Genomic DNA, 26,787 nt, shown 5'->3' on the forward strand with positions numbered 1-26,787 from the left:
GCCCTCTGTGGCACTCCCCCTTGCCTGCACTCACTAATGGAATGCTCAAATCCCTGCTGCTGCAGGCGGCAGGGTGAGGCTGAGAGCATTTCCCAGCCAGGTTCCCTACAGCCCCCAGAATGGGGCCACAGCAGCACTTACCAGCCAGCAGCTGTTCCGTGAGAGCAGAGCTGGACAGGACTCTGCAGGCCCGAGCAAGAAGCAGATGGAAAAGGTGAGCCTTCACACGGGATCCTCTTTGGACCTGTAACTGGTGTGCAGCGCCTGGCTGGTACAGCCAGTTCTGACCCAGCAGAAAGAACAGTGCAGAGGAGTAACAGCACTTTCATTGGGAGTGAGCACAGGAATAGCTGACAGCTGCAGGCCATCAGCTGCAGGCCATCAGCTGCCTGGCCCCTACTGAGAGGAACCACTGAAGACCTGAAAAAAGTGTAGGTCTGAGCTCATGAAAAAGGAAAATTGCAAGACAGAGGATTAAAACGGAGTATTAAATTTAACTACATCTTTATTGAATTGTGCATATTCCATTATATAATGATCTATATTGGGTACTCTATAATGTAGTATTTCTTTTGTCCTCTCTCATGCTTAAAAAAGTATATTTATACATATATTTATATATATTTATAATATGGCAAAGCTCCCCCCCAACCTGGTGCTATCAATCTAAAAGAGCTTTGATTTTTTTTTTTTTCCTGTTTGGAAAGGGAAGAAGAGGGGAGGCAATCCCATTGAAAGATAAAATGTGCAATTTTCTTTGTAAAGCAGTAAACATGAATGTATTTACAGCACTCAGCACAAGTTTGCTGCACAGACAAATCATCATTGCAATGACACTTCTTACACTTGCATCTCCAGTATTATACAAAATATTCCCAGTGACTGGTAACAATTAGTGTAAGCCATAAACCAAACTGCTGCTCCAGTTCATTTCTGGTCCACTGCAGTCCAATAGGAGGCCTAAGATTTCCAATTACAACTTACAACAAAACATACAGTTTTTCTCTTAGAAGTACGAGTGCTATTGTGCTGCATCAAATCAGCCAGCAGGGTGCCATGGGCACAGCTTTGTTTGCTAAACTGTCTTTTGCAAGTGTGTACCTAGTTCCCAGTGTTGGTTAAAGGCAAGGGACACACAACATCTACAAGTGGCACCTTTTTCTCTCACCAGATATGTGCTAGAGATCGGCAGTATGAGACCCCTGGCAAAAAGAGATTGGTGTACATATATCTGCATACCTGGAATTTAGCTCAGAATGCATCTGTGGCATCTCGGGAAAGCTGGAAGAAAATTATTTTCCACTGTAGCCAACGGTTAAATTCAAAAATCTAAAAGGCAAGTTGCCTTCAAGCATTTAAATAAGGAGGGGTAGTGTCCACAATCTGTTACTGAAGGTCCCTCTCATTCATTTCTCCAGCACTAGTTCCTGTTCTTCCAAGTCTTCTACCTTCTCTAACTCCCCTTTACCCAAGATCCATCTGCTGAGCAGAGAGCTCATCAGGTCCTTGCCCTTCCAAGTGCCTCAGAGCACCAAATGATCATGACCCAAGTCACTCTTTTCCCCGTGGTTGGTTAGCAGCAATTAGATTAATTTACACGGTGCTGGATTAGCATGTGTTATTCAACACATTCGTTTGCTGTTTAGTGTCTTGAACGTCTCAAAATTAGACCAAGCCTGTGTCACAGTATTAGTGAGTGCTGCCCCTGCAACAAAACCCTGGTTTGGTCAGTCTTCATGGGCATTTTTTCACTGAAGGACAGAAAATTCAGAAAGGAAAATTACTCAGCTTAAGACAAACTCAGAATTCCAAAATAAAGTTTAAAACCCCACCAGCATGTGGGAAAAATATCCAAGAGAAACTGTCCCTTGTAGTGTTAAATTCTCTCTGGTCTGTCCCAGTAGTGCAAGGGAATGAATGCAGAGCTCAACACCAGGTGCCACAAATGGGCCCCAAAGTAGTACGACTCACCTGCAGCTGAGGAGTACTTGTGACTGAGTATGTAATCTACACCTTAGTAATGCTAAAGGAAAATAAACCCAGCAACCAACCAAACTCCCACGTTCTGGCTTCATCCTCACTATCTTCTGCCAGGAATTCAAACTGCTGTTCTGAAGTGCAATTGATTTTAACATGACACTAGGTGAAATAATACTTGTATTAGGAGCCACTTATAATCTTATTTTGAATAAGAAACAAATTTACCTGTGATAGTACCACTGTAGCAAAACAATTTGGTTCTATGCTGTTTTCTGTAAAAAGCAGAAAATTTCTTTTTGCCCTTCTGATGTTGAAATGGCACTTTTGGTTCCTTAAACTGTGGGGGAAAAGAAATTTAGCTGAGAGGAAAACTAGCCACACTTTATCTTTGAGCTGATATGATTTATCTGGTTGCCTAAGGGCACAGAAAGAAGGAATCAGAAAACCTTTAAATGTGCAAGCCAAGAACAGTAAATGTTAAAATGCACTTGTTGGAAAAACTGCTTCCTCTCCCTGCAGACCTGAAACCAAATAATGCAGATACCAGCACTTTGTTTCCCTGATGTGTCACTCACTGTTGCCCTGCAGATAACTGCAGAGTAAGCTCAGGAGAGGAGCTCTTTGGCTTTGAGGTCACCACCAAGTCAGAGCAGTCAGGGGTGGCTTGCTACTGGAGGAAACCACTGTGCAGGTTGAAGCACGAAACTTCCTCTTCCATGGAAAATAACAGAATTATTCAGACACTTTTGCCCAACTTCCTCTCCCGGCTACACGTGTTAAAAGACTAAACAGGACCCCTAGCATAGCCACGTGAAACATGATATACCTATGGTTTGTTTGGTCTGTGGTTTCTTTTGGTTTTAAAAGTAACTTCTCATCTAAGTTTAGTGCTGCTAGAAGAGCCTAGTTTTCCCTTTCAGAGCAACTCCTCAACATGTGAATGGTGATGTAAGTGTCTGAGAATAGCTCCCTGCTTTCTACACCTGGGCTGCAGGCACAGACATCTGGCTGAACAGGGCTCTGGTACTCAGAGGTGGATGCTACGCTGCATAGCAGAGGGGAAATGAAGATCCAGTGTGGAAGATTAACAAACACAGATGAGCCCTCTCAGCTGCCCTTGCAGCAGGGTCCCCTGACACCCTTAACAAGTGGCCAGCCTGTGCTCTGCCTCGTGTAACACAACTCCACCCGTACACCCTGCGTATTTTGGGATCAAAGCACTTTTGTGTCTGGAGTCTGAACACTCAGCTTTCACATGCCTATTTTAAAACTGCAAAAAGTATTACCGCCCATGGTTGTAGCAGGAAGCCTCTTCCTGGGTGTCTGAAATCCAGCCCCTTAATTTTTTGATTTAATAAATATTATGCTGCAATTACACATGCGGGGGGAAACTTACTTGCAAAGTAAGGTGAAAATATTCACTGTCGCAAAACAGTGACAGTTTTCCAGTAAATATACTGGAAAAGCAACTTACAGTGGGGGGTAACTCATAGCCTGAAAAGGCAACCAGGTTGTCTGAACCACACTAGCCAAATTTCTATGCTCAGCTGAGAGAAAGCAAGCACTACTTGCCTTAGAAAGGAAACTGTAAGTAGAAGGAATACAGGGTGCCACCTTTGCTGACATTCATTCTTTTTGCTGCAGACTTAGGAGCTACACAGCTGTGAGCAGCCTGCAGTAGTAAGCATGGATTAATTGCCTAGGGAGAGATACTGGGGAAATAAATGTGGGCACAGGAAAAGGAGAACAAAGGTGAAAGGCCTCTGAAGAAATTGCACTCAAAACACTGACGTGCCAAGTCCAAAGCCCAGAGGTACCTGCACTGAATGAACTAAAGTAAAAGGGCTGGAACTGACACACACCAGTGAGGCTGTCTTGGAGCAAAGAAAAGCAGGTGGGGCAAGCAGAATTCCCTGACTGCTCTCACCTGGGAGCACACGTTGCATCAGCCCAGGTGCATCTTGCCAGGAGTAAAAGAATGTGCCCACTTCCCCATCCTGGCTAAGGGCCGAGCAGTTACAGCTGTAGCGAGCACCTTTTGCCCTCTGGTGTGTCTGAGCCCCAGGAGCTGCACACAGGACAAAGCAGCAGGAGGAGCAATGTGAAAATTACAGCACCCATGAACTGCAGTATAGCTCAACAACCCTCAGTCACCAGCTACACTGAGCATACTTAAAATCAACAATGCAAATGCTTTTAAGGACACTTTGTAAGCACAAAAATAGTAGAAACAAAACTTGGTGAACAATTTGAAAGATACAAAAAAGTGCCTTTCCATAGCAGTGCTTTAAAAATGCACATAATGGTATATATTCTTATTGCTCAAAAAATCTAGTCTGAAATATTAAAACAATTTCCAGAGGTGCTGAAATAGATTTTTAAAAAATCATATGAAACAGTTCAGCAGAGACAGCACCACTAATTTTTATCTTTTCATGATGCACCTGTTTAAAACTATATAGTTATAGATGTGTAATTTTCCACCTCAAATTAGTAAAACTTTTTTTTCCTATTCATAAAATATTCACAAATACATTTATTTCATTATTTGGACTTTAAAAAAAAAAGCTTCATTAAAAAAAGGAATGGGGGACACTGTCACTATATTTTTAAAATCTATTCTCCTGAATTACTTTCATGAGAGATTAGTTTATATTGGTTTTACATCAATGTGAGGATACTGCCACATCAAGCTGCTGTCTTTGTTTCATTCTTTGGGAAAAAGAAAGCATTTAAAGTTTGGTTTTGGAGAAAAAGTAGGCAAACGGTGAAATTATTTGCCCTATGAGCCTATTGACAGTACGTATTGACAGTATCCCCGTGCTGACAAGAGAAGCTGTAACAGCTGAAGATGGGGTAGTTACAGTCCAAGTATTTTAGTTGTTTTACAAAGGCTGTTCTCCCACCACCCTGCAAAGAATGTGCAATGATACATAAGACCACTTACACTACCTTATCACAAGGTCTGAATATGTGGGTAAGACTGTACAATCAAGCTACTGTAGCTGCTGAAGGAAAAGGACTGTCGTGCTTGATGTGATGACTGACTGTAAATTGGTGACTAACAAAAAACCAAGCAAACCAATACTCTATTTTCTACTCATATGGGCCCTTAGATGAAATTCCTAGCAAATGTTATTGCCTCTTTAAGGTTGTTTTCTTTCCAGTCTTCTTCCTTGACTGCTAGAAGTGCAACTTTGTAATGAACAGGTTAATGCACTGGTCACAGTCTCTGGCAGGCCAAAGAAAAGAGAGAATTCATACTCTGCTTGTCCTGAAATTGCTGCTCCCTTCTCTCTTTCCAGAAGGAAAAGTTTCCTGACAATTTCTAATCAATTACAAACAATGCTTTCTTCACACATTTCCAGAGCTTGTTTTTGTGAAGACACTACATTTTACCAGGCGAGACTGGACACTGTGCATGCCTGTGTGAGCACACAGCACTTTCTACAGAAACCTACCTGTTCATTCAGAGTAAGAGTTACACAGACAGCTCACGGATTGGCGTGGGTCAGCCTTGGGGGTTGGCAGGATTTTCGATTGCAGGAGTCCTGGCAGCTTTCAAAAGGGGTTAACACAAATATATTCATCTTGAGCCATAGAAACAAATGATTGAGCCTATTATCAGTTAGAATGCATAATGGTTTGGAATAACATATATTTATCCTACTTAACTGCATGGACAAATAAGTTTGAAATAATTTCTATCAGTGTATATTTTTAAACTATTTGAAAGGAGGGGGAGGCTCTTTATAGTATAAATATATTTCACTCCAGCCCACTATATATAAAATCTATTTCTTTCCTCTGAACATACTCATTTTCAGTAGTATTATGACCAGAATGTTTTGGTATGTTGCATCTGTACTTTTCAACCAATGGACAACGTACAGTTACCAGCCAAACAACTCAGCTTTGTAGAATTTACCCACTGCTGAGAAGTTTGTGGGTTTGGGTTTTTTATTTCCTTTCTTTAAAGTGCCCCCTACATCTCCATCGTTATGGTAAGATTTGACCAGTTAGAGTCCGATTCCAGATAATATACTGACTGAAACAATAAATACGGTTCTACAAAAACATTCTGGTTATCTTCTATAATTGCGACGAAATATATCACAATATATTATATACCTACACTTATAATACATGCACAAACATGTCTCACGTGGACAGACACTACAAAAAAATTATCTCCCTCCCCCTCCCCTAAATGCAGAAAAAGTAACAAAATGGGGGTTTGGTCCAATCCATAAGAAGGGTAAAAGAAACTGAAAGAATGAAACTAATACCTCTCCACCCACTTTTCCCAATAAAGTATCAACACCCCTAAGCCCCCATCTTTCTTAACCTAGTCATGAAAGGGGAATGTCTTTACATTTAGCCATAGCTGCTGTTTGAGATCACCTCTTTTAATGGGGCTATCATCCACATCCCCACATCCTCTCCATGGGATCGTGGGCTGGCCGATCACAGAGCAGCCCACCAGTCATGGAGAGCACTGGCTCTGGGGACTGACTACCAGTCCCGTGACAGCTTGGTGTTCTGATCCCTTTTGGGCGGTGCGGGGGGCGGCCCCCTCCGTAACGTTGCATAGCCAGATATATGACTGCCCCCAAAGCTGCTGGTCTTCTGCTGGTCAGCCAGCAGCTCTGGCGGGGGTGGAGGCAGGGCCATGTCGTCCATGGTGGCCGTGGGCTCCGTTCTGGACATCCGCGCCGAGGAGAGGGAGCCGTGCCGGGTGATGGATTTCCGCTGCAGCGTCCGGTTGAGGTCTGCCAGGAATCCCGGCTGAACGCTAAGGCTGGACTTGGGTGAGGTGGGCACTTGTGGGCCAGCTGACCCTGGGGGCTCCGCAACCTCCGCCTGTGTCAGTCGGGTGCTGTCGTTCCGCTTGGGGCGTGTGGGCGGTGGGGCTTTTTTCACAGGTGGTTTTGACCACGCCTGCGGCTGGGGATTTACAACAGCAACTTTTGGGGAGGTGCTCCCTGAAAACACAGATGGAATTTCTACTGGAGGGGGAGGAAGATCTATTTCAGGCGGTGGTGGTGGGAAGTCTGAATCGGATGGTGGTGAAGGGAATTCAACCACAGGTTCCTTTCCAGACACACTCTGAGCAGAAGCCTTGGCTGGGATCCCACCTTGTGGAAGGACAATGGGCAGACTCACACCAGAAAGGTTGAGCTTTCCTGGCTTTGGAGGGGCTGGAGGAGGTGATGACTCCTTGGAAGGAGATCCTGACGACTCTGGGGTGTGTGCAAATTTGCTGACAAGGCGGTCCACTGAAGGCCTCTTGGACTCATAGTACTCAGCAGAGCTTGTGGACTTGATGCTGGAGTTGCGTTGAGGTGTTGGAGGTGGTTTCTTCCCTCCAGGGCTCGATGTCTTGGCAGCCTTTTTGACTGGAGACCCTGATTTGTCAGGTGGGGGAGAACCTGCAGAGGAAGCTGGGGAAGGAGGTGGAGGAGGAAACACTAAACTGCTCTCTGGTGGAGGAGGGGGGAAATCTGGTGAAGGAGCAGCAGCAGGCTGCCATTTGGGCTTTGCCTTCACTGCTGGAGGTGACTGTGGAGGAGCCACACTCAGCGGAAGGGGTTTCAGAGGCTGGGGCTCAGTGGCAGGTGGCGTGGGAGGAGGGGGAAAGTGGCTCACTATCTGCTTCACCACCGACGGCACCGGGGACTGAGGGGATGGAGGAGGCTTTACTGAGAAACTCTGCTGCTTTGGGAATGTTGCAGGGGGAATGGGGCCAGGAGGGGCTGGGGGCAGAGGAGGCACCTGGGGAGAAGTGACACTTGGTTGCTTCTTTATTGCAAGGGGCAAGGGTCCAGTCACAGGGGGAGTGATATGTGTGACCCCTGGTGACGCTGCCTTCCCACTAGGCTGAGGGGGCAGAGCTGCCATGACAGGCTTTGGGGGTGCCTGGGGCGGCGGTGGGGCAGGCACGGGAGGAGGCGGCGGTGGCAACGAGGAGGCAGCAGCTGCCTGGCTTATATTTGGTTGAACCTGGTGTATCTTGGGGGGCGGTGGTGGTGGCGTGAACTGCGGCACGGAGGGGGCACAAGGTGCCGGCTTCAGCTGTGCCATGGCCGAGCCCGGGGTGGGGGGCGGCGGGGGCGGCGGGGGCGGCGGCATGACCCCGCTGGGGGGCACCGGGATCTGCGGCTTTGCCGAGGCCGGCGGCGGCGGCGGGGCCTGCTGCGCAGCCGGGGCTTTGGCGAAAGGGCCGCCGTGCTGGGCCGCGTTCTGCAGCCGGGTGATGGTGCTGTACTTGACGAACAGGGTGGCGGCCGAGCCCGCGGACGGCGCGGCCTGGCTGGGCAGGGGCGGCGGCGGCGGCGGCGGCGGCGGCGGGGGCGGAGGGGGCGGCGGCGGCGGCGGCAGCGGGGACGGCTGCGATGCCGCGAAGGGCGTCACCGCCTTCGGCTGCGGGGACACCGCGGCTGCCACGGACACCAAGGGCCGGCCTGCAGGCTCCACCCGGGCCTACGGGGAAGGGGTTTTTAGTGAAAGTGGAAAGGGAGAAAAAGAAGAGAGAGGGAAGGAGGGAGAGAGAGAGAGACAAAGAGATTATAAAGTCAAGGTCTAAATGTGCCCAACATTAAAAATTAGGTGGCAGATTACAGCATGCAAGAATTATTAGCAAAACACAGGAGCAAGAGACAATTCCATACACTGACAAGCCTGGACCATGCAAGGGGATGGATGGGCAGGCTGGGAGAGGAGCCGGTAAAAGTCAGTGGAGCCCGCTCTGCTCCAAGGGAAGCTGACTGTCAGAGGGAAAATTCACCAGCCTTGTTACTTCTCTGGGGCAGGCAGTGGGACCCAGTGAGAATTGCTGGCCTGCTTTGGGCAAGCGTAATGACCTACACAGAGCCACCCCAGAGCACCCCAGGCCACGACAGAGGCAGAGCCAGAGACTCTCTACACATCGCAGCTCATCACGACTGGAATCAAACCACACACAGCCTCCCAGAGCAAGTCAAATCCTTATACCTGTCCATTCAGGCCTTACATTCTTCAGTGCTACAAAATGCAGAAATCCTGAACTGCTCCAAAACACACTAAGAGCAAGCTCTGCACATGAACAGTTCTGAGATATTTTTCCTTCACATGCTCTACTATCCAAGACTGGCAAGGAAAAAATAGGGAAAAAGAAGAAGAACCAAATTTTCCCAGAAAATTTACCCAGAAGGAAATATTTAGACATCTGCAAAACAAAGTAAACTTGAGAAAGGAAAGTTACACATGCAACTCATATGTTATACAGAAAAAAAAAAAACAAAACAGGGAAAAGCTGACTAATGGAAGGATCAATGGGAAAGCAGCAGGCAGTATTTTAGTCTACTCATGTTGTGATCAAGTTATTTCTCAAAAACTGTAAGCCTTACATTCCTCTTAAAAATTAAAATGACAATTGCATTACTCAAATTTATAGACACCCTCCTAATACAAAGTGTTTTGGCTACAAGCAAAGTTGTGAATTTCACAGTGCGCAGCATAGAAACATGCATTAGAAATACACCACCACCATGGTGACTGACCACACTGGATATCTATACCTTATTAGTAGATACTTTGCAATAAGTAAGCCCAATTATGCTTATCTGCACAGGAAGAGCACATTTACATATTGCTTTGTTCTAAACACAGGTGCACAGTTGTCTGTATGTGCAGAATGCCATCAAAAGAATTAGAGTGAGAAGCAATAAACAGTGATTTTATGACAAACATGGGGTGTGCCTCTACCTGTCACATTAGGTCTGGAAGGCAAGAATATTAACAGGTCTGGAACTAAATCAAGGTATTCACATTACAAAACAGAAATCTTGATCTCTTGCAAGTGTTAGTCTGTAAATTACCATTCTCCCAGTCACCCAGGTTAATAAATTTTCAATTAGCACCACCTGACCTTAATTATGCCCTGTATAAGGCACCATGGGTGTGCTGCCCTTAGTTGTGCTGAGCTTCACTTTTGACACCTGAGACAGCAAAAGGCAACAGGAAAAATAAAGGCAGCATAAAACAGACAGAGAGGGAGATGAAGGCATAACAGAATAGCTATCCCTGAATGGCAAGACCTTGGGGGAATCTTAAATTTGTCCCTTAAAGCAGACACAGTGAGCGTGTATTTGGGTATTTGTTGTAGCATACCATTTGAAATAAGGTGTTCAAAATCTGACAAGCAAAATGAGACTTAATGAGCTCTTCACTGCCCAAATACGAACAAATGAATAAAGTTTTCTTTAGGCAAAGAGCAATCTTTCAAAATATGAAGCAGATGGATTATCTGCATTTTGGGAAAAGTTTTTCTTAATCTTACGTGTATTTTAAAGAGGGTGGTGTTTTCCTTATATATATTGAAGACAGTCATCTTCACAGTGAACAAATTAAACACTCAGGACAGATAAAAGACTATTGGGCATCTCAGGAGGGGGAGCCCCTCCCATTTCCACATAATCAAATTAAATGTCAACATATTCAAAGTATCACAGAAACGTATTCTGTGATACTTTGTTTACAAAAGAACATTGAGAGAGATTAATTTGTCCTTTTTTGTCCTTCTAGTTATGTGATGTCCTTCTGTGTACCTTGAGAAATTACTTGTTGCATACTGGCAACTCCTATTTGTAACATGCATCTTCATGACTATCTGGAACTCTAAAAAAATGCTATAAAAACAATAGGATCTCTTTTTATATAAACTGTGGGGTTTTTTGGGGTTTTTTTTAAGCTATTTTTTCCCGAGAAAACAAACTCTTGCAATTGAACTGTTTGCCATCTCTTTTCCCATGCTTTTGGACTGGTTAGCAAATTCACGTCAAATATGACAGATCTCTAGAAATCTCAGTATGTTTTTGACTTCAAGAAATTATTGGGAAGTTACTGGCAACTGGTAAATGAGGGCAAAGTGGGCAGAACTCACCCATTATTAATTTGGTGAGGTACTAACACAACACCCTGGCTGGAAAGAGCACCATGTCCCTGCTGAAACACAGCATGCTCTGTTCTGCCCTGCCTGCCCAGGGGAAGGAGCCAAGGCTGACAAGGTGGCAGAGAGCTGTTGCACAAGGGGAAGGGACACGCAGGAAAGTTCTGCCACTTGGCTGCAACCTGCCCACATGAACTTCTTAAGCCAGCTTTGACACCAAAGCACTGTAGCAAAGCTGCCTCTGAGGTAACTGGAGACGAATCTGTCTAAAGCACGTCTCAGTATCACCGGTAACACCTTCCCACGTAAATTACAATTCTTGAACACTACTGTCACCTTTCTTGCCACACTGTTTAACATGATCCACTGCCGGTCTGATTTCCTAGTTATTCAAGTTCCCTGGGCCAGATTTACACTGTAGTTTCTCTGAAAGTAAATTTGTCACCAATGTACTCAATTGTTTAACACAGCTTCTGTTCAGTTCATTTAATTTGTATTCTTTGGAAGTTTTAGGGCAATCCATTTACCTGTGTTATGCATAAGGTGAAGAAATATACCTTTTCTTGGATTTGTAGAAAGGAATTCAAATTGATGAAATTTTGATACATGTACATGGATAGCTTTCTCAATGCAGGAAGCATTCTGAATATTTTATTTTTACCATGGCTTGAATCAGGTAGCATAGAAATTCTTGGGGTTTAAATGAGCTGAGCAATTGCCAGCAGCACTACAGACTTGATAAAGAAGAACAGTAACTCCAAGGTAGTGAACTTCAAACTTTTGCTTAAAATCTCACAAAGTAGCAGCAGGATTTACACTGAACCCAAAACTTGAGGGAACAGTAACATTATCATTCTCACAGCAGTAGTCTTTCACCTCTGTTGGATACCTGCTAGCAAATACCCCATCTCATGCAGCTCACTCCTGCAGAAATGATGCATCCTATCCCCACACAGAAGCCATCTGCTAATGGACATGCACCATGTGTTGCACTCATGCAGTAGGAAAACTTGGACCAAAACTTAGCAAACTACATTCCTGGACTGAGTACTATATTACCATTAGAATCAGACAACTTCCAAGCCAGCAGACATTGCAGAAAATTTATGAATCCCAAAGGATGCAGCCATGTCAGCTTTCACACTGCCATATGCTTTCTCATTTGAAATGGAGATGTGTTATCTTATTTTTAGTTATTTATTTGAAGCACCAGTGCCAGGTGTATTGGCCTGTGGTTTTGGTTTTAAAAAGCTTCTTTCTCTAGCTTGAACCTGGGGTCTGGGGAAGATTCAGAACTAACAGAAGTAATGACAACTTCTCATAGTGCACTTCCACACGTAGCTGCTGCAGTTAATGACATCAAGGCTGTTCAGGAACCTGGAGATTCCTTCAAACCTGACAACAGACAGCTTCAGCAGAATTTCTCCCCTGCGTGGAAATCTTCCCCAGGAATTACAACAGTCAACCACAGAAAGAACAGAAAACTAATCAAATCACAACAGACCTGAACCCCAGCCTCAATGGGTCAAAGTCTTCTGTAACTCTCTACCAGCAACAGGAGATACCACATCTGCCTTAAACTACAACTGCTGATAATGTCAGTACTTTAGTTTTGACTGTATCTGAGGTTACTGGTTCTATTTCCACCTAATAGAACACTTTTGAGTAAAAACTACTGAAGTACTTCAAAATATATATACACCTGCTTTCAGGCCCCAGTTATTCACATCTTTACAAAGGAAAGATGTGCTACTTAACTGGAGAAAGATCTTAGTGAAAGAATTTCATTCAGTGTGTTAACAGCTTATCTTTTTATTTTGTTTCATTCAACATTAGTAAATAGGACTCCGTGAGAGGGGCTATATAATGCCTTCAAAGAACAAAAAACTTCTATGCACACAAATAAAATAAAGAACAGAAAGTTGCAGGGCTGAATTACCTGAAAAAGTGAATCCTAAAAACCAATTATATAGCAGTGTAAATTAACCACATAAAACAGAGAAGAAATGCCACTCAAGACAGAGGTGGAATAGGTACAACACTGTCTCAATACATTTTGTTGGGTGTTGGCTCTCAAATTAAAGTCTTCTTGTTACCTTGCTGGATTCCTCCAGTTGAGTGCCTCGTTTCCAGGCTTCAGAGAACATGGAGCTGACAATGCTTTGGGAACGGACATGTCCAGCTGTCTGGGTGTCAGAAACTCCACTGTCAGACTGATTAGAATGATTTGATTGAGATTCTGGTCAGAAGAAAAGTTAAGGAACAGTTAGCGTATGTTTCTGAATATAAGAGTAATGTCAATACGCTTATAATGCAACTCTGACTTGTTAAACATGTCCCCAGAGGCCACAGCTCCCAGTAATGACTGCATAAGCTGTAGCTCACATCCAAGCCATTACCATCTGGAAAATAAAGCAGTGCAGCAGATGCCCAGTATTAACCGAACCTGAAGCTACACAAGGATGACAGCATGTGAGATCGGTTTCAAAGTAAAATCACACTGCAGCTGTATGGGTTCTGAACCATGCCACATCCCTGCACTTTGGGAAAAGCCCCATTTCATGTAGTGCATGCAGCCTGCTCTCTCCAGCACTCCCCCCCAGCACAACCTTAAAAATGGACCCTGGGCACAGGCCGTGGACAGGCAAACTGCACCAGCCAAGGCAGGACACTGCTTCAAACAACCCATTCCTCAACACAAGGGAAGGACTGGTGTGCATCCTGCAAGTAGCCAACATAAATGATGCTCTGGGTCCACAGGGTGTCTTGACAAGACAGCAGCAGGCACAGTCAGACCAATTTATTCAGCCTGGCACCTGCCTTCTGTGTAATCCCACAGTATTCTGGCACAGGCTGGAATGCAACTTTGGCAGAACATGCTGGGCTGGTGAGCTGTGGCTCAGCTCCCTACAAGAATTCACATTTACCCCGAAAAACACCCAGCTTGGATGGACAAATTGTCAGTAACCAAGAATTTACTGCTATGCCACACAGTTGAAACAACAAGGTACCTTCCCAGTTAGGCTGCATTTGCTTAGCTCATTCTTACAGGCTACTTTCTGAACCTGTCCAATTCAGTAGCATTACTTCCCAACCTGTATCTGTGGCAGACAAAACACCTTCACACAATAGTTAATTTTCAATATCCTGAAGGTTCTGAATGACCCACCAAAGCATCAGTCAGCTCTGAACAATGAAATTACACTGTATAAATTATTTATCAATTGTTAAACTGTTACATGCAACAAGAAACCAGCCCCAGTTCTGCTGACAGATAAACAGGAGCACATTAATGCAGGCATGCACAATTTGACAAGGAAACATAAACAGTATTTTCAAAGTTTTCTCTAAAGAGATAGTTTAGATCTTTGCCTTTGGGCAGGGTCTAGTTCTCATTTTCCAATTTCAAACATTTCAGTCAACAAAGCAGTTTGAGAACTACATATATATGTTCTATGCATCATTACAATATAGATTTGATTTTTCAAATAGGTGAACATAGAGGCATCAGGAATTTGAAATGATGTTTCCTCCTCTCAGTATAAGAAAAACATTGTTTTTTGGAGGTGAACAAGAAACTGCTGCATATTTCAAATACAGACATCACTGCAAGTAATACAGCAAAATAGGTTTTTATCTGTATGCATATATATATATAGATATACACGTACAGAATGTTATAAAGTCTATGAACATAGCATAGAAGACTTTGGAGAAACAGTCCATTTCTGCAGTAGCCTCTCTTAAGGCATCCAGACAGCAGATGATAACAAAGGCAATTGACTTTTTTGTATTGTGAGATAGACCACATTGTTACCTGGCAAACTAGATGAGCTGGAGCCTGACTTGATACTGGAGCTAGACAAGGAGGTCCAGTCATATGCTGATTCTGTTCTCTTCAATGCTTCCTGATAGTTCATGTATAGTTGCTTCCCGTACTAAGCAAAATCACAAACAAGTTTAACAACTCTATATTGTTAGAGGCTGTACACTCTTTTCAGACTGTTGAGCTCCACCTCTGGCTTCTCTATTACATCTTTCCTCCTGCCAGTTCCCCCAAAGCAACACAGGCTCTATGGTAAGTAGTTCAGAGAATATTAATAGTATTAGTGAATTGCTGAAAGAAAGAAAAACAATTTATTTATGCTAGAAAGACAGTGTCAAGCAAGAAATGGCCCAATGAATAAACTAAGACAAGCTGAGGATCTTGAAAATCAGCTCTATTTTCTAAATTCTCTTTTCCCATAAGCCTTGTTTTTCTAAAAATCTGAAAGGAGCTGGCTAAAATCTATGCTGTCAGAACTGTGTCATGTGACAGGAGTGCAGCAGAAACAAGAAGAAAAGGCCCAATTACTGAATTATTATAAAAAAGCCTAATAATTTTGCTAAGGAATGAAAAATGTAAGAAGATTTTACAGTTCATGTTCAGAATAGTTAAACAGAGGGAAGTTAGATTTTGCTAAGTAACTGTAAATGGTTTTAAGCAAGTGATGACAACTACTCAAGACAACAGTGTAAGACTACCTGGAGGTTACCTTAGCAATGCGAATGCCATTGATCCATTGGTGTAGAGTTCTTACATCATCACAGCAAAGATATTTGATATACTGGGATTTCTTCTGGATCTGAGGATGCTGCAAAAAATTGTACATTCTCATCAATGTTTTCATAGCTAGGAATGCAAGAAAAGCATTTATTTTCTGATGTCTATACAGAAAACCCTAATGCTGGAAGCTCTTAAACAGTAATCAGTATTTAAGCCCACTTAAAAATATTCCAGAATATTTCAGGAGGTGAATATCAATGGGGATTGCTTGACTTACACATTTGGAAGTTTGTGTCCAGCACACACTGATTTCAAACACTAAGAAAAGGCTAGTCTTTCACTATTCTAGGGCTGTAGTACTTTCTACCCACCAAGAGTCTTCTGTACCTACAGACTGACTCACCACTTGACAAAGACAACTGGTATTTCACCTTTCTCTCACACAGAAATCCCCCAAACTAGAGGAAAACAAACACACTGGTCTTCTCAGTCTTTGCAGGCTTAAGTGAGACACTCCCCAAATGACATGCTGTTAAGCATAATTCCATTTTCAGCTTGTAGAGCCTTCAAGGTTCTCACCTTACTGGTACAGGGCTATCATCTAAAAATACTTGCTGCTCCCACACAGATGTATAAAAAATGTAAGGGCACTGTATTTATCAACTCAGCAGTCAAGAAACAAACACATGTTTTTTAAAAATCAGACATTGGAAATCATTCTGGATGGACTATTCAGCTGTTTCCTGTCCATGCTATAGGAGTTACAGGTCTCCCAGCTGTTGGGGTAACTGAATAGCCCAGTTCTAATAATTTCCTCTGTTAGCTTACAGCTCAGTGACACAACAGAGTTTTGCTAGAGGATTGTAGGTATTGAAGTTTTACTGAAGACTGTCTGAAACATATGTCAAAGAACTTCAAATTTTTTTCAGAATATTCTATCCTATGCTATTCTAAAATTCTAATTTCCAACACAATTATTTTAAAATGAACATAAGATGTTTCTGTCCATAAAGAGAATATATATAGTAAATTTACTTACAATAATAGATGTTTTCATTGTTCACTACCAACACATTCATATTGTATAACAAAGAAGAGTCTTTAGAAGAAAATGCAATTACTTTGCTAACAAGCCAGCTTCTGTCTGGACTTGCTCAAAACTTTGGTTATATAGAAATAAAAGAACTTCTCAGAAACCTGACATTTAGGACCAAGGAGTTAACTTTGTACAGTAGCACTCAAATGTTACATTGAACAATAGTACAGCACCTAACGTGAGCACACTAAGTTTTGATATAAATAAAGCAGTGAAGATAAAGACAAATCCAGTCTGGATATCAGTAGAGACTGGGCCTTCAGTTTCTATTTGCCATTCACCTGTCCCAAAGGAGATACCTCCTAGCCTAGTGAGCCTTTGTGGCACAAAAACTGTGTGGTTTCTATATATTAGTACTAACTGAAAACATTGATCTAACATTATAAAAAACTGCTGAAGGCAGAACTGAATCCTGCTTAGTACAATAATTTGGAGATTCATCAGTTCCACATAGAAAATATAGCTTCACTTTGTGTAAGCTACCCAACTAGATCTATCCCCCATTAATTTACTTAGGGACAATTTCTACACATTTTCATGTCTTCAGTAACGTTGCCATTAAGTTTTATGCTCAGAATGGCAATAATTTTTTTTTAAATCTACTTTGTGTAGTCAAAAAGTCTGAAAATATAATTTACTATTAACCTGTCCAAATGATATAGAGAAAAGTGACATGTAAGTAGAAAAATCAATTTACTTCAAGGAATTTATATACACCTACAAATACTGACATTTTTGTTTGCATTCAGTGACCTATAAGAATATGGAAAATACTTCCAGTTTCGGCTGTGTACTTTCTTGAGTAATATCATGTCCCATATTTAATATTCTGTGTCTCCTCGGTGGGCTGCAAGACATGTTGCCCTGTCCACTGGAAAATGAAATCCTTTTTCAGGCAGTGGACAGGCAGCCACGCACTCCAGGCACAGTAAACAGTCCAACGTACTGACATGTACAACTCCACATGAGCTCCAGAGCAGGGAGGGAAAAAATGCAACCATAACCATCTCTTATCACTGGCACCATTTCAAATCCATCAAGACATGTTATTTGCTGTGAACACAGTGTGAAAGCCTGTTTTAAAATAGCTTGGTACCCAGCTATCTTGCAGGAGCTGACACCATTCTGAACACTATGTGGGAGTCAACAGAAACTAGGAGATGTGTTGATTCAATTAAAACAACTTTATGCACTCAAGTTATTAGATCTGTTTAAGATCAGCTCACTGGTTTTGTAACAGATTTTGCTACTTGTTCTTTCTACCTGTCATTTATACTCAGAAGATGCCTCCTTTAAAACATCCCTTCTCCCTCAGATTGGTCCATAACAGGTATCTTTGATTCTTTAATATTAATTTCTCCATTACTCTGCACCTACACGGAGAAGATAACTCCCTGGAATTAGCATTTCAAGGGGTATTATCTCTGAACCTAAACAGTTGTAAGGTATAGAGTTGCCAAGTGGAAAAGAGGACTTCAGTGTTTTTTTGAGTGTAATGAACAATTACATAGACTGGCACTCATCAGTCTGGAAAATAAAACAATTCAGGGCAATATGAAAACATTTATGAAGCCACAACCAGCACAGAGAGCAGGCAACAACTGTTCACTAACTGTTCACATTGTATACAAGAACTAGAGGAAAATCAGATTAAAAGCAGCTGATGTTTCAGAACAAGTAAAAGTATTAAAGGTATACCCAACTGCTGCAGCGTTACCTTTAGCACTAAACAATAGTCAGTGGGTGCCTTGTATTTGTTCCGGTAGTCCTGTCCATAGTAAACACTGACATGGTCTAGCTGTAGAAAGCACACAAGATCCCGTGAGACCTAGTAAATACAAAAATGGTCGTTTACAAAATATCTTTATAAAAATCCACAGACACTGACACAATCAGTCTAATGCTAAGATCCAATACTAATATAAGGTCTAGTTAAGGTCAAATATTAGTTTCAATCTGATACAAAAGCTACCAACACAAGAAGAGGATACAGCTATGCATAAACTCTTTCATCACATCTTGATTTTTAACCAAATTCAGTCTGGTTTTTGCGTTTTGTCTGCATTTTGCCTTTTGATAACACTTTACACTGTTCACTCAGAGCAAGTATCAGGAGAAAGTAAATATGATTGGTTGATCAGGAAGTTATCAGTTGTAGGTTATATTTCACCTTGGTAATAATCAAGGTGTCCAAATTCCAGTGAGACTGTAAGTAGAATTCTAAAGATGTCTGGCATTGAGTGTAGGGCAAAGAATTTCAACAGGCTACTCGCAAACAGATTGTTTTAATGAAGCAAAAGATTATGGAAAGAACATCTGACATGCATTCAGCTCTAAAGGGAGCTGTTGTGCCGATAGAGATTTCCTCTTCATTCCCAGATGTGTGGGAGGTGGACTTCCTGTACTGGGAATCATCTGATGCTGTCAAGACTGATGGATTCATGGATGACTTGAACACACAGTAGTCCAGCCTTGAAGCTGTAATGTATTTGTAGTGTCTTTCTACTTATTTTGCATTACTGATACAGAGAATGGCAGTAAGTGATCCTGAAGAAATGGAATTACATTTACTAGTTTCAAAAAATAATAGCAGCAATTGGTCCAAAAGGAATCACATTTACGTGAACTAACAAAACAAAATGAAATTATGTAGACATTGTGGAGTTGGTCTGATACTTCATGATCAACATTTGCAGAGCAATTTGGTCCTCCATCCAAATTCTGCTTGAGCAAAGACCATCTTCTTAGCTCCACCAAAAGCTTTTCCTCAAGTATTTCTCAACACCTAACCCTAAGCTAACTCAAAAAGCAGACCCCTTTATTATTGTATTTTTAAACTGGGATTACACCCTTCTCATCAAGTGCTGCCACAAAAGTTCACACAGTATTTCCATGATAAAGCCAGCCTTGTAATTAAGGGATTTAGAAAGGCACAGCTAAGCCAAAATTTAAAGCCAACTCTTGTGTGCACTGTTTACCAGCAATAAACAATTGAGAGCAATTGCTTTAAGTAGCATACCTTCGCCTTCCCTTTAGGGACGTAGTAGATTCCAGAAGCCCGAAGAAGGAAGTAACGTTTCTTCCAAGATTTCTTACCATCCTCTTTCAGCCACAAAACTCCCTCAATCTCTGGCACAGTTACAGAACTTCCACAGAAGCATTCCTGCCAATAAACAGAGCAGTTTGGGAAACAGACAGAACAGAGAGCATGCAGTGGTTTGTTTTGAATAACTGAAATTCTTTATCCAAGGAATGCACTTGTAGCAGGGACAGCTCTTTTTTCACATGAGATATGAACTGCAGACAAATTACAGAAGCAATAAGGTAATTCAGACAAGCATGATAGGTGTCTGAGTATGTGCTCAGTGCAACAATGACAAAAAATCATTAGCAGCTACTGTAAAGATTTTCTGACCATTGCTTCTCAGTAACAGATCCCCCAATGGCTTTAAGGTCACAAAATCACCTCATATAGCCTCATATGTATAAGCACACACAAACCTAACTGTGCATCCATCAGACACAGCTGCAATTCATTCCAGGAGTACTTTGCTGCTACTAACTGCCCACAACACTGCAACTTCTGCTAATGTTCTATTTATAAAGAACTAGCAGAGAAAAGCAAATGCTTTAAATACACTACAGATTAATATGCAGCACAGAGACTTATGAATAAACTTAGAAGACATAAAGAATTAAGCAGAATTACAATTCTCTGCATGCTGTTGCTTCGAACAATTTTTTCATCCAGAGTATACATACAAACACTTACTAAAACCCATATTAACAATATATTAATAACACGCATAGGCTACTTCTAAGTTCAACTGTTTTAAGTTTAATCCAAAATGAAATACCCCAAATATTTACCTTTGGATGACTATGTAAATTATAATCATTATTCTGGAAATCAAGTGGAACCCATGGCACTTCAGCCATGTCACAAAAATATTTAGTTTTCAGCTTATGAAGGCTATATTTACTGTGTGCTTTATTTGCTCCACACTTTTATGCCCTTATTTCTGTAAACTGGTTATCGTGTTTGATAATAACTAGTTTTCTGTCATGCATTTCTTAAAATTCAGTATTTTCGGTTTTTTATTTTAAAATGTAATTGAAAAAAAAAATACTACTTTGCTTATTATCAAAATTTGAAATATTAACTTAAACCAGTCTCCAGACCCATGCTCTAGGAATTTTGTAGAAATGAAAATTTGGGAAGAGCTAGTAAAAATTCTCTACCACCACAGGCCAAAAAAACAGGTCACAGTCCTCCAAATTTCAACTTGAAATTAATGGTTTTAGCCATAGCAAGGGGCAACCTCAATTTGATTTTCACTGTGTATGGTATTTCAGCTACTAAACTAAGTACAGAAACTTATTTAAACTGATCACATCTGAAACAGAGTTATATTAAAACAGACATCTATCTCAAATATAACACATTCCATTCAGTCTTCCAGAATTACATTCTGCTCTGTCCATCAATTTCAATCACCACAACCTTTAGCAGTTTGTCTTCAAGCTCCAAAGTGACTTTCTGATTTGAAATTCTTACCTCTAGCAGCACCTCTTTATTTCTGTCTGCCATTTCAGAGGTTTCTTTCTTCCCCAAAAGATAGTTCTGTAACAAAATGAAGTTTAATATTTCTTTAGGCATTCTGAAATCAAGCCAAATGGCATTTCTTGTTTACTTTTCTGTAGCAGTAAGAACAAAACTTTGTAGACAAATTGAAATTCACAGACTGCTAAATAATACATTGAAGTAACTGAAAATCACCTTTACCAGAAATACCAGTCTGTACTCTTACCTAATAGCCTCATAACATCATCCTGCCTTTCCAAGGATCAAACAGCTCTCTGTTACAAAGCATCCAGAAATGAAAATACTATGAACTTGTAAATACCACAATAAAAATATAAGAAAGCCCTGGAGATCTGTTACATACCGTCATCATTTCTGCATTCAAAGAAGCACACATAGAAGCAATGTACTTCTTTCCACCTTGGTCTGAGTTTTACTGCATAGAAATATTTATTTTCACAAAGAATTACTAAATAAAATACTTGCCAACTTCTTAAAAGGAATTTAATAATATACAGGCACAATATTTTATTTAGTATGATTTTTATTCTTACTCAGTTTGGGAAAGACTGGGACAAAGAAAAGCATCTTCCTAACCCCTAGCTCTGATACTGGAAAAAAACCAAATATTCACAAAGTTTCACAAGTTCAATATTTTAAAGCAAGAATAAATATTTGATTTATGCTGGTACCTCACTCCTGTGACAGTGCCTACTATATGTACTGAGAGTAAATCTATAATCTACAAACTTTTAGAAAGAATGTAGAGTTTCGCTGCTTCAGTGCAAAGCCCTTGCATAAGACCTGGTTTTCAGATCTTGCTTAAAATAAATAAAATCAAGTAAACTGGTGATCCATAGGATGAACATGCAAAACTGATACCCAGTTTAAATCAAATAAATTAGTATATAGATGCCATACAGATATAAAAACAATCTGTAAAACTCAAAAGGGAAGAGGTAAGAGTTAGGACAGAGATCAAGTGAATTTTCAATGCAAATTCTTCCAAGAGCCAACTTCTGCTTTTCTGTTTCTTTTCCCCCGCTATACCAGGTCTGCAGCAAACATTTGAGAGAAGAGAGATCTTAGAGGCTATTTGAGATGAAGAAGGGCCTTTTATTTCTGAGCCAGGGAGCAGGAAACACAGGTGAATATAGGCAGGTCCCAACTTCCACAGGAAGGGGCACACAATCTTCTCTTCATTTGTCATTTAACCATGGAGTAGCTATTCCCTTAGATTTTGTCTTCCCCTTCTTGACAGCAATCCAAGAATGCACAGTGGAGAGACATTACTATTAGCAATATCTGTCAACACCTTTCTTGCATATTTATATAACTGAGCAGCACTAAGTATGGCTGTAAATCCCTGGAAACTGCCTGCCTTCATGTGCATTAAAACTACTCATAGACACATTAGCAAACAGATTGCTTCAGCTCAAGGCTGTCTCCTAAGGATTGACTTTGTGTCAACAACATTGTGGATGTGCATAGTGCTGAAGTGTAAAGTTGCCTGGCATTTTAACACATACACAACCACCAAAATGAAGGTTTGGAAATGAATGCTACCAAAAAACTAAGAAATTGCCATCAGCCACACACACATGCAGCACAAATCTCAGGCTTACCTGTGGATTCTTGAAAAGTGCATATTTCTCTATACGTTCCACGAACATTAGTTTGTTTTGACTGTCTCTTGTCCAGTTCAAGAGATTTTCAACTAAATTTTCATGATCTTCAAAGATCCTTTCTGCAACAATAACAAGTGAGCAAATACATTGGAATCTGTCACATTTTGTGATAGAATCTAATCTGTAGTAATTTCCAAGAGACAAGGCATATATGCAGATAAAATAGAGTTCAAGATCTACTACAGTGGGGAAGAAGTTTATGCTAAGAGACTAAAAGAACTTAGTCCACTTCCAGACACTCCTGGCTTAATTTTTTTACATCCAGTCATTCATCATGGACTTCCCCTATCTTCAAACTTATAGTTCCGTCACCGTATGAAATATTTTAATTTTTTTCATCTGAGAAGGCCTACCATCCTACAGGAACACTGCAGACTCAAATGGTAACACTTCAACGTTTATGAGCACAAATAAGAAGGTTACCACATTTATGTGTTTTCTGGTCTACACAATTCCCAGAAGAATGAATTGGGCAGCTTTTTTGGCACAAAACTTCTCTCTAAATCCCCAATGATTATCTCACTCATAAAGTATCAAAAAGTAGTGGGCAATGATCAGAATGAAAACAAAATGCTTCTGAAATGCAGAATACCCATAGCTAGTACACGTATTGTAAAGAAGTCTGAAAATTGACACTGTCTACTTCCTATGATCTCTGTTGCTCAATAAATGATGTACCAACAACAGCTTCTGAGATCTTTGGTTCTCAGTCAAAGCTCTGAACTTTGACTCTCCATTAAAAAGTTACTGCTAGTGCTAGAACTTCAGAATACTAAAAATAGACAAAAGAGAACAGAGTAAAGAAAAGAGGAAAATTTATTGAAATGGTAGAAAATAGCTGAAAATCCTCATTGCAAAATAAAGAAGAAGAAATCTTTGGGAAAGTACTAGACCAACTTTCTCATCCTTTTAAACACATTGAAGTAGAATTTTCAGATCATTCTGAAGCAAGCATTTACTACATTAATGAACAGGATGATGAACATTATGAAGACAAGTATTCAAATAATTCTGAGAATGTAGACTACTGCTGCATCAATGAATAAGAATTAGAAATGCTTATAATTATTACTTACCCATTTGCAATTCAGAGATGGTTTCCACTAATGACCAGTCTAAACTATAGCCACAATGTGATTTGTCCATCAGATTGTCTAATACTTGTCTCACTGTTTGCCTCTCATCCACCATCATTGTTTTTGAGCTGTCATCAGACATATGGACTCTGATCACCAACTGTTAAGCAGAAAATTAAGAAAACAAAAAGGATTAATCTACCACATTTCAAATAAAAATAAGATTTCTAAGATCTTGTTTCTTGTTCTAAGTAGCAAGAAATTCAATCAAAACACTCCCTGAAAATGTAAGATGTCATAAATGATGGCTAGATACTTGTATCCCAGACACTTAACAAGATACTGCTCTCCTTCAGCACAAGAAAGTAAATATAAAGGTCTTTCCAACATAATGAGAAAGTCCTTCAGTTGTGTTAAGAAGGAAAAAAAATCCTTCCTGATGAAGTGTCCTGATAATAAAAGTGTCTTTCAGACAATATCTAGATGAAACAAACACAGATATATGTAAGCTTGAGCTCTGCATAAGCTTACAACGAATGAGAATTTTTTAGATGTGCAGTTTAAGCTTTCTGCCTGCTTCCTATAGTATTTCCTAAAAATGGTTATTATGTAAAAAATATAGCAATACTAAACCTTACTTTTCTGGGGAATATGAAGCAAGAGTGTGGAAAAAAAAAATCTGATTTTACAATACAATGGCTTTTCATAGGCATTTTAAAGAGTTCACTGTCCAGAAACAAAAATTTAGTCATTTTTTAAACCAATCAAAAGACTTAAGACAACAGATTCTTTTTGCCAATCATTATTTTTTTCCATTTTTACATCTTGTTCAGCTTGAAAAGATAAAACCTACTAGCTGTAATATACCGGTACAATTGACTTGTTAATTTCCATCTTCCAGCCAAGACAGTTTATCAGCTTTTGATCTACAAACAATTAATTCAAAAGGCATTTTAAGCTACTGGAAAACTCCTGTCATAAAATAAAAATGCTAAATTTTAAGGGTACTCTGTATTCTTTGAGAGTACATCAAGTAATGGCAGTAGAATTTCTCCATTTGGTAATCTCTGTCTTTAGTCTGGAATACTTCTCTTCCATTTAGCACTGTATCCTGCTATGCATAATGGAAAAAAGACTTGTGAAGAAAAGGCTGTGAGGAAAACAGGCACAAATTTTAAACATGTGACTGCAGAACATACAAGAACAATCTCAGGAGGCTGGACCTTCATTTCAGTTCTGAATGGAAGTTGGTAAAATCTTCTCAATGAGCACTAGCTGAAAAACAAGCTATTCCTTAAGAAAAACATCATGTTCTTCCATATCCTAGGCTTCTCCTGGTTAGGGGTCCAGTCTAGATGGGAAAGCACATTACCACTAAAGATTAGAACACTACAATGTTCTTGTTTTATAAAGGGCAACTTAAGAGTAATAGATACAAATGAAATTTGCCTGCATATTCCAAGGGGGGGAAAAAAACAAAATAAGGGTCTTATAAATTGGTATAACTAACTCACCTTTTTCACTTGTGCTTCTTTAATCTTCTCTAATGCAACCCTAATCTTCTCAGCTTTCAATTTAGCAGCCTGTTCCTCCTAGAGGGACACAACACACAATTACAGTTAACACAAACTTCAGTCAGGTTTCAGTGGCTTTGAGGCTACCATGCTTTAAAAAATGAACCGAAATGCTTATTTGCTCATCTATAAATCTTCAACTATTTCCTAGTGATGATGAAAACTATTACTTTTTAAGATAAAAAGTGTTCCTATTTAATATTTAGAGACACAACTGCCATTAACTCCAAAGGAACATACTGGAGGTATGTATTTTGTATAGTCATTTCTCTGTTCTCCTGGACTTTAAATACCCTTGTGCTACCAAATACTTTAGTATATTATATATTTACAGTCAAAGCCTGGGACAACACATATTCAGCAGGTGTAATCAGTGGAGTACAGCCAATAGATTTTTTGTTGATCAACACAAAACGCAAACAGCATGCCAAGAAATATCCGAATTTAACAGCACACAGAAAGAAGGTAAACAAATCCTATAAATAGGATTCCATACTACATGCATTAGTTCTAAACAGTTAAATCCTTTTGCAGTAAGAAGTTTGAAAACTCGCTTTGTCTTTACTAAATCCAAGTTGTATTTTTCCTTAAGTATTTTGAGACACAAGGCAAATAAGCATTCTTTTGCTCTTCTATGTAATAGATTTTTTTACATTTGGAAATGCATTAAAAATGCAGGTACCTTAAATCTATTTGCTGATGCTAAAGAAAACTGTCTTTTTAAGACTAGCAATAAGGATTTTTAAATTCTAAAGAGTAGATATTTTTGTTGAAATTGCATTTGAAATATGCAGCTAAAAAGCAACCACTGTTTCAAAAATGACATACGCAGTTTTTAGACTTTCAAAATCTTCAACTGTGGATCTTCATTGCAATTAATATTTAAAACCATAATTACTTTAGAATCTCTAGCACAAACAAGTCTATTAAAACCCACACAAATCCCTTCCAGAATATTCAGTATCCTTGAAAAAGAATAATTAATATTTTTTCCAGAGACAAAGTACCGCATCTCATCACAACACTGAGCATGTTATAAACATTTAGTTCTCTATTGCTTTCTTCTCTGAACGTAATTCATAGTTTCTTTACCATGTGTTTAGATGGTTGCTTTTCTTGTAAAAGTCAAGATTCAGCTATTCTGAAATCCAGAGAATTTAAGTTTTGGCTTCTCAATAAATTACGAATATTCATATCAACTGCTAAAGAACATTCCCTTGTTATTTACTGCACTCTTAGTAGCTTTTCATCCTTCACATCTGTGACCATCCCGTGCACCAGAAAAAACATCAGCTGAACAGACCAGTATGCTG

General features: G+C 40.4%; 1 protein-coding gene across 3 annotated transcripts in view; it reads right to left on the reverse strand.

The window, feature by feature from the left end:
* Positions 1–487: 487 nt before the first annotated feature.
* The window catches only part of RAPH1 (Ras association (RalGDS/AF-6) and pleckstrin homology domains 1), a 150,777-nt gene continuing 124,477 nt past the window's right edge, over positions 488–26,787 (reverse strand). For all 3 annotated transcript variants that reach the window (XM_021531344.3, XM_021531343.3, XM_021531342.3), the window contains exons 5-14: positions 25,415–25,492; positions 23,901–24,060; positions 22,762–22,883; positions 21,110–21,175; positions 19,571–19,714; positions 18,269–18,379; positions 15,445–15,543; positions 14,727–14,847; positions 13,006–13,148; positions 488–8,463 (exon numbers count right to left, since the gene is read on the reverse strand). In XM_021531344.3, coding sequence (XP_021387019.2) covers positions 6,496–8,463; positions 13,006–13,148; positions 14,727–14,847; positions 15,445–15,543; positions 18,269–18,379; positions 19,571–19,714; positions 21,110–21,175; positions 22,762–22,883; positions 23,901–24,060; positions 25,415–25,492 — 3,012 coding nt within the window. In that variant the 3' untranslated portion in view covers positions 488–6,495. The remainder of the gene's footprint in view (positions 8,464–13,005; positions 13,149–14,726; positions 14,848–15,444; positions 15,544–18,268; positions 18,380–19,570; positions 19,715–21,109; positions 21,176–22,761; positions 22,884–23,900; positions 24,061–25,414; positions 25,493–26,787) is intronic.

This window comes from Lonchura striata, chromosome 8, assembly GCF_046129695.1.
Source record: "Lonchura striata isolate bLonStr1 chromosome 8, bLonStr1.mat, whole genome shotgun sequence".
NCBI lineage: Eukaryota > Metazoa > Chordata > Aves > Passeriformes > Estrildidae > Lonchura > Lonchura striata.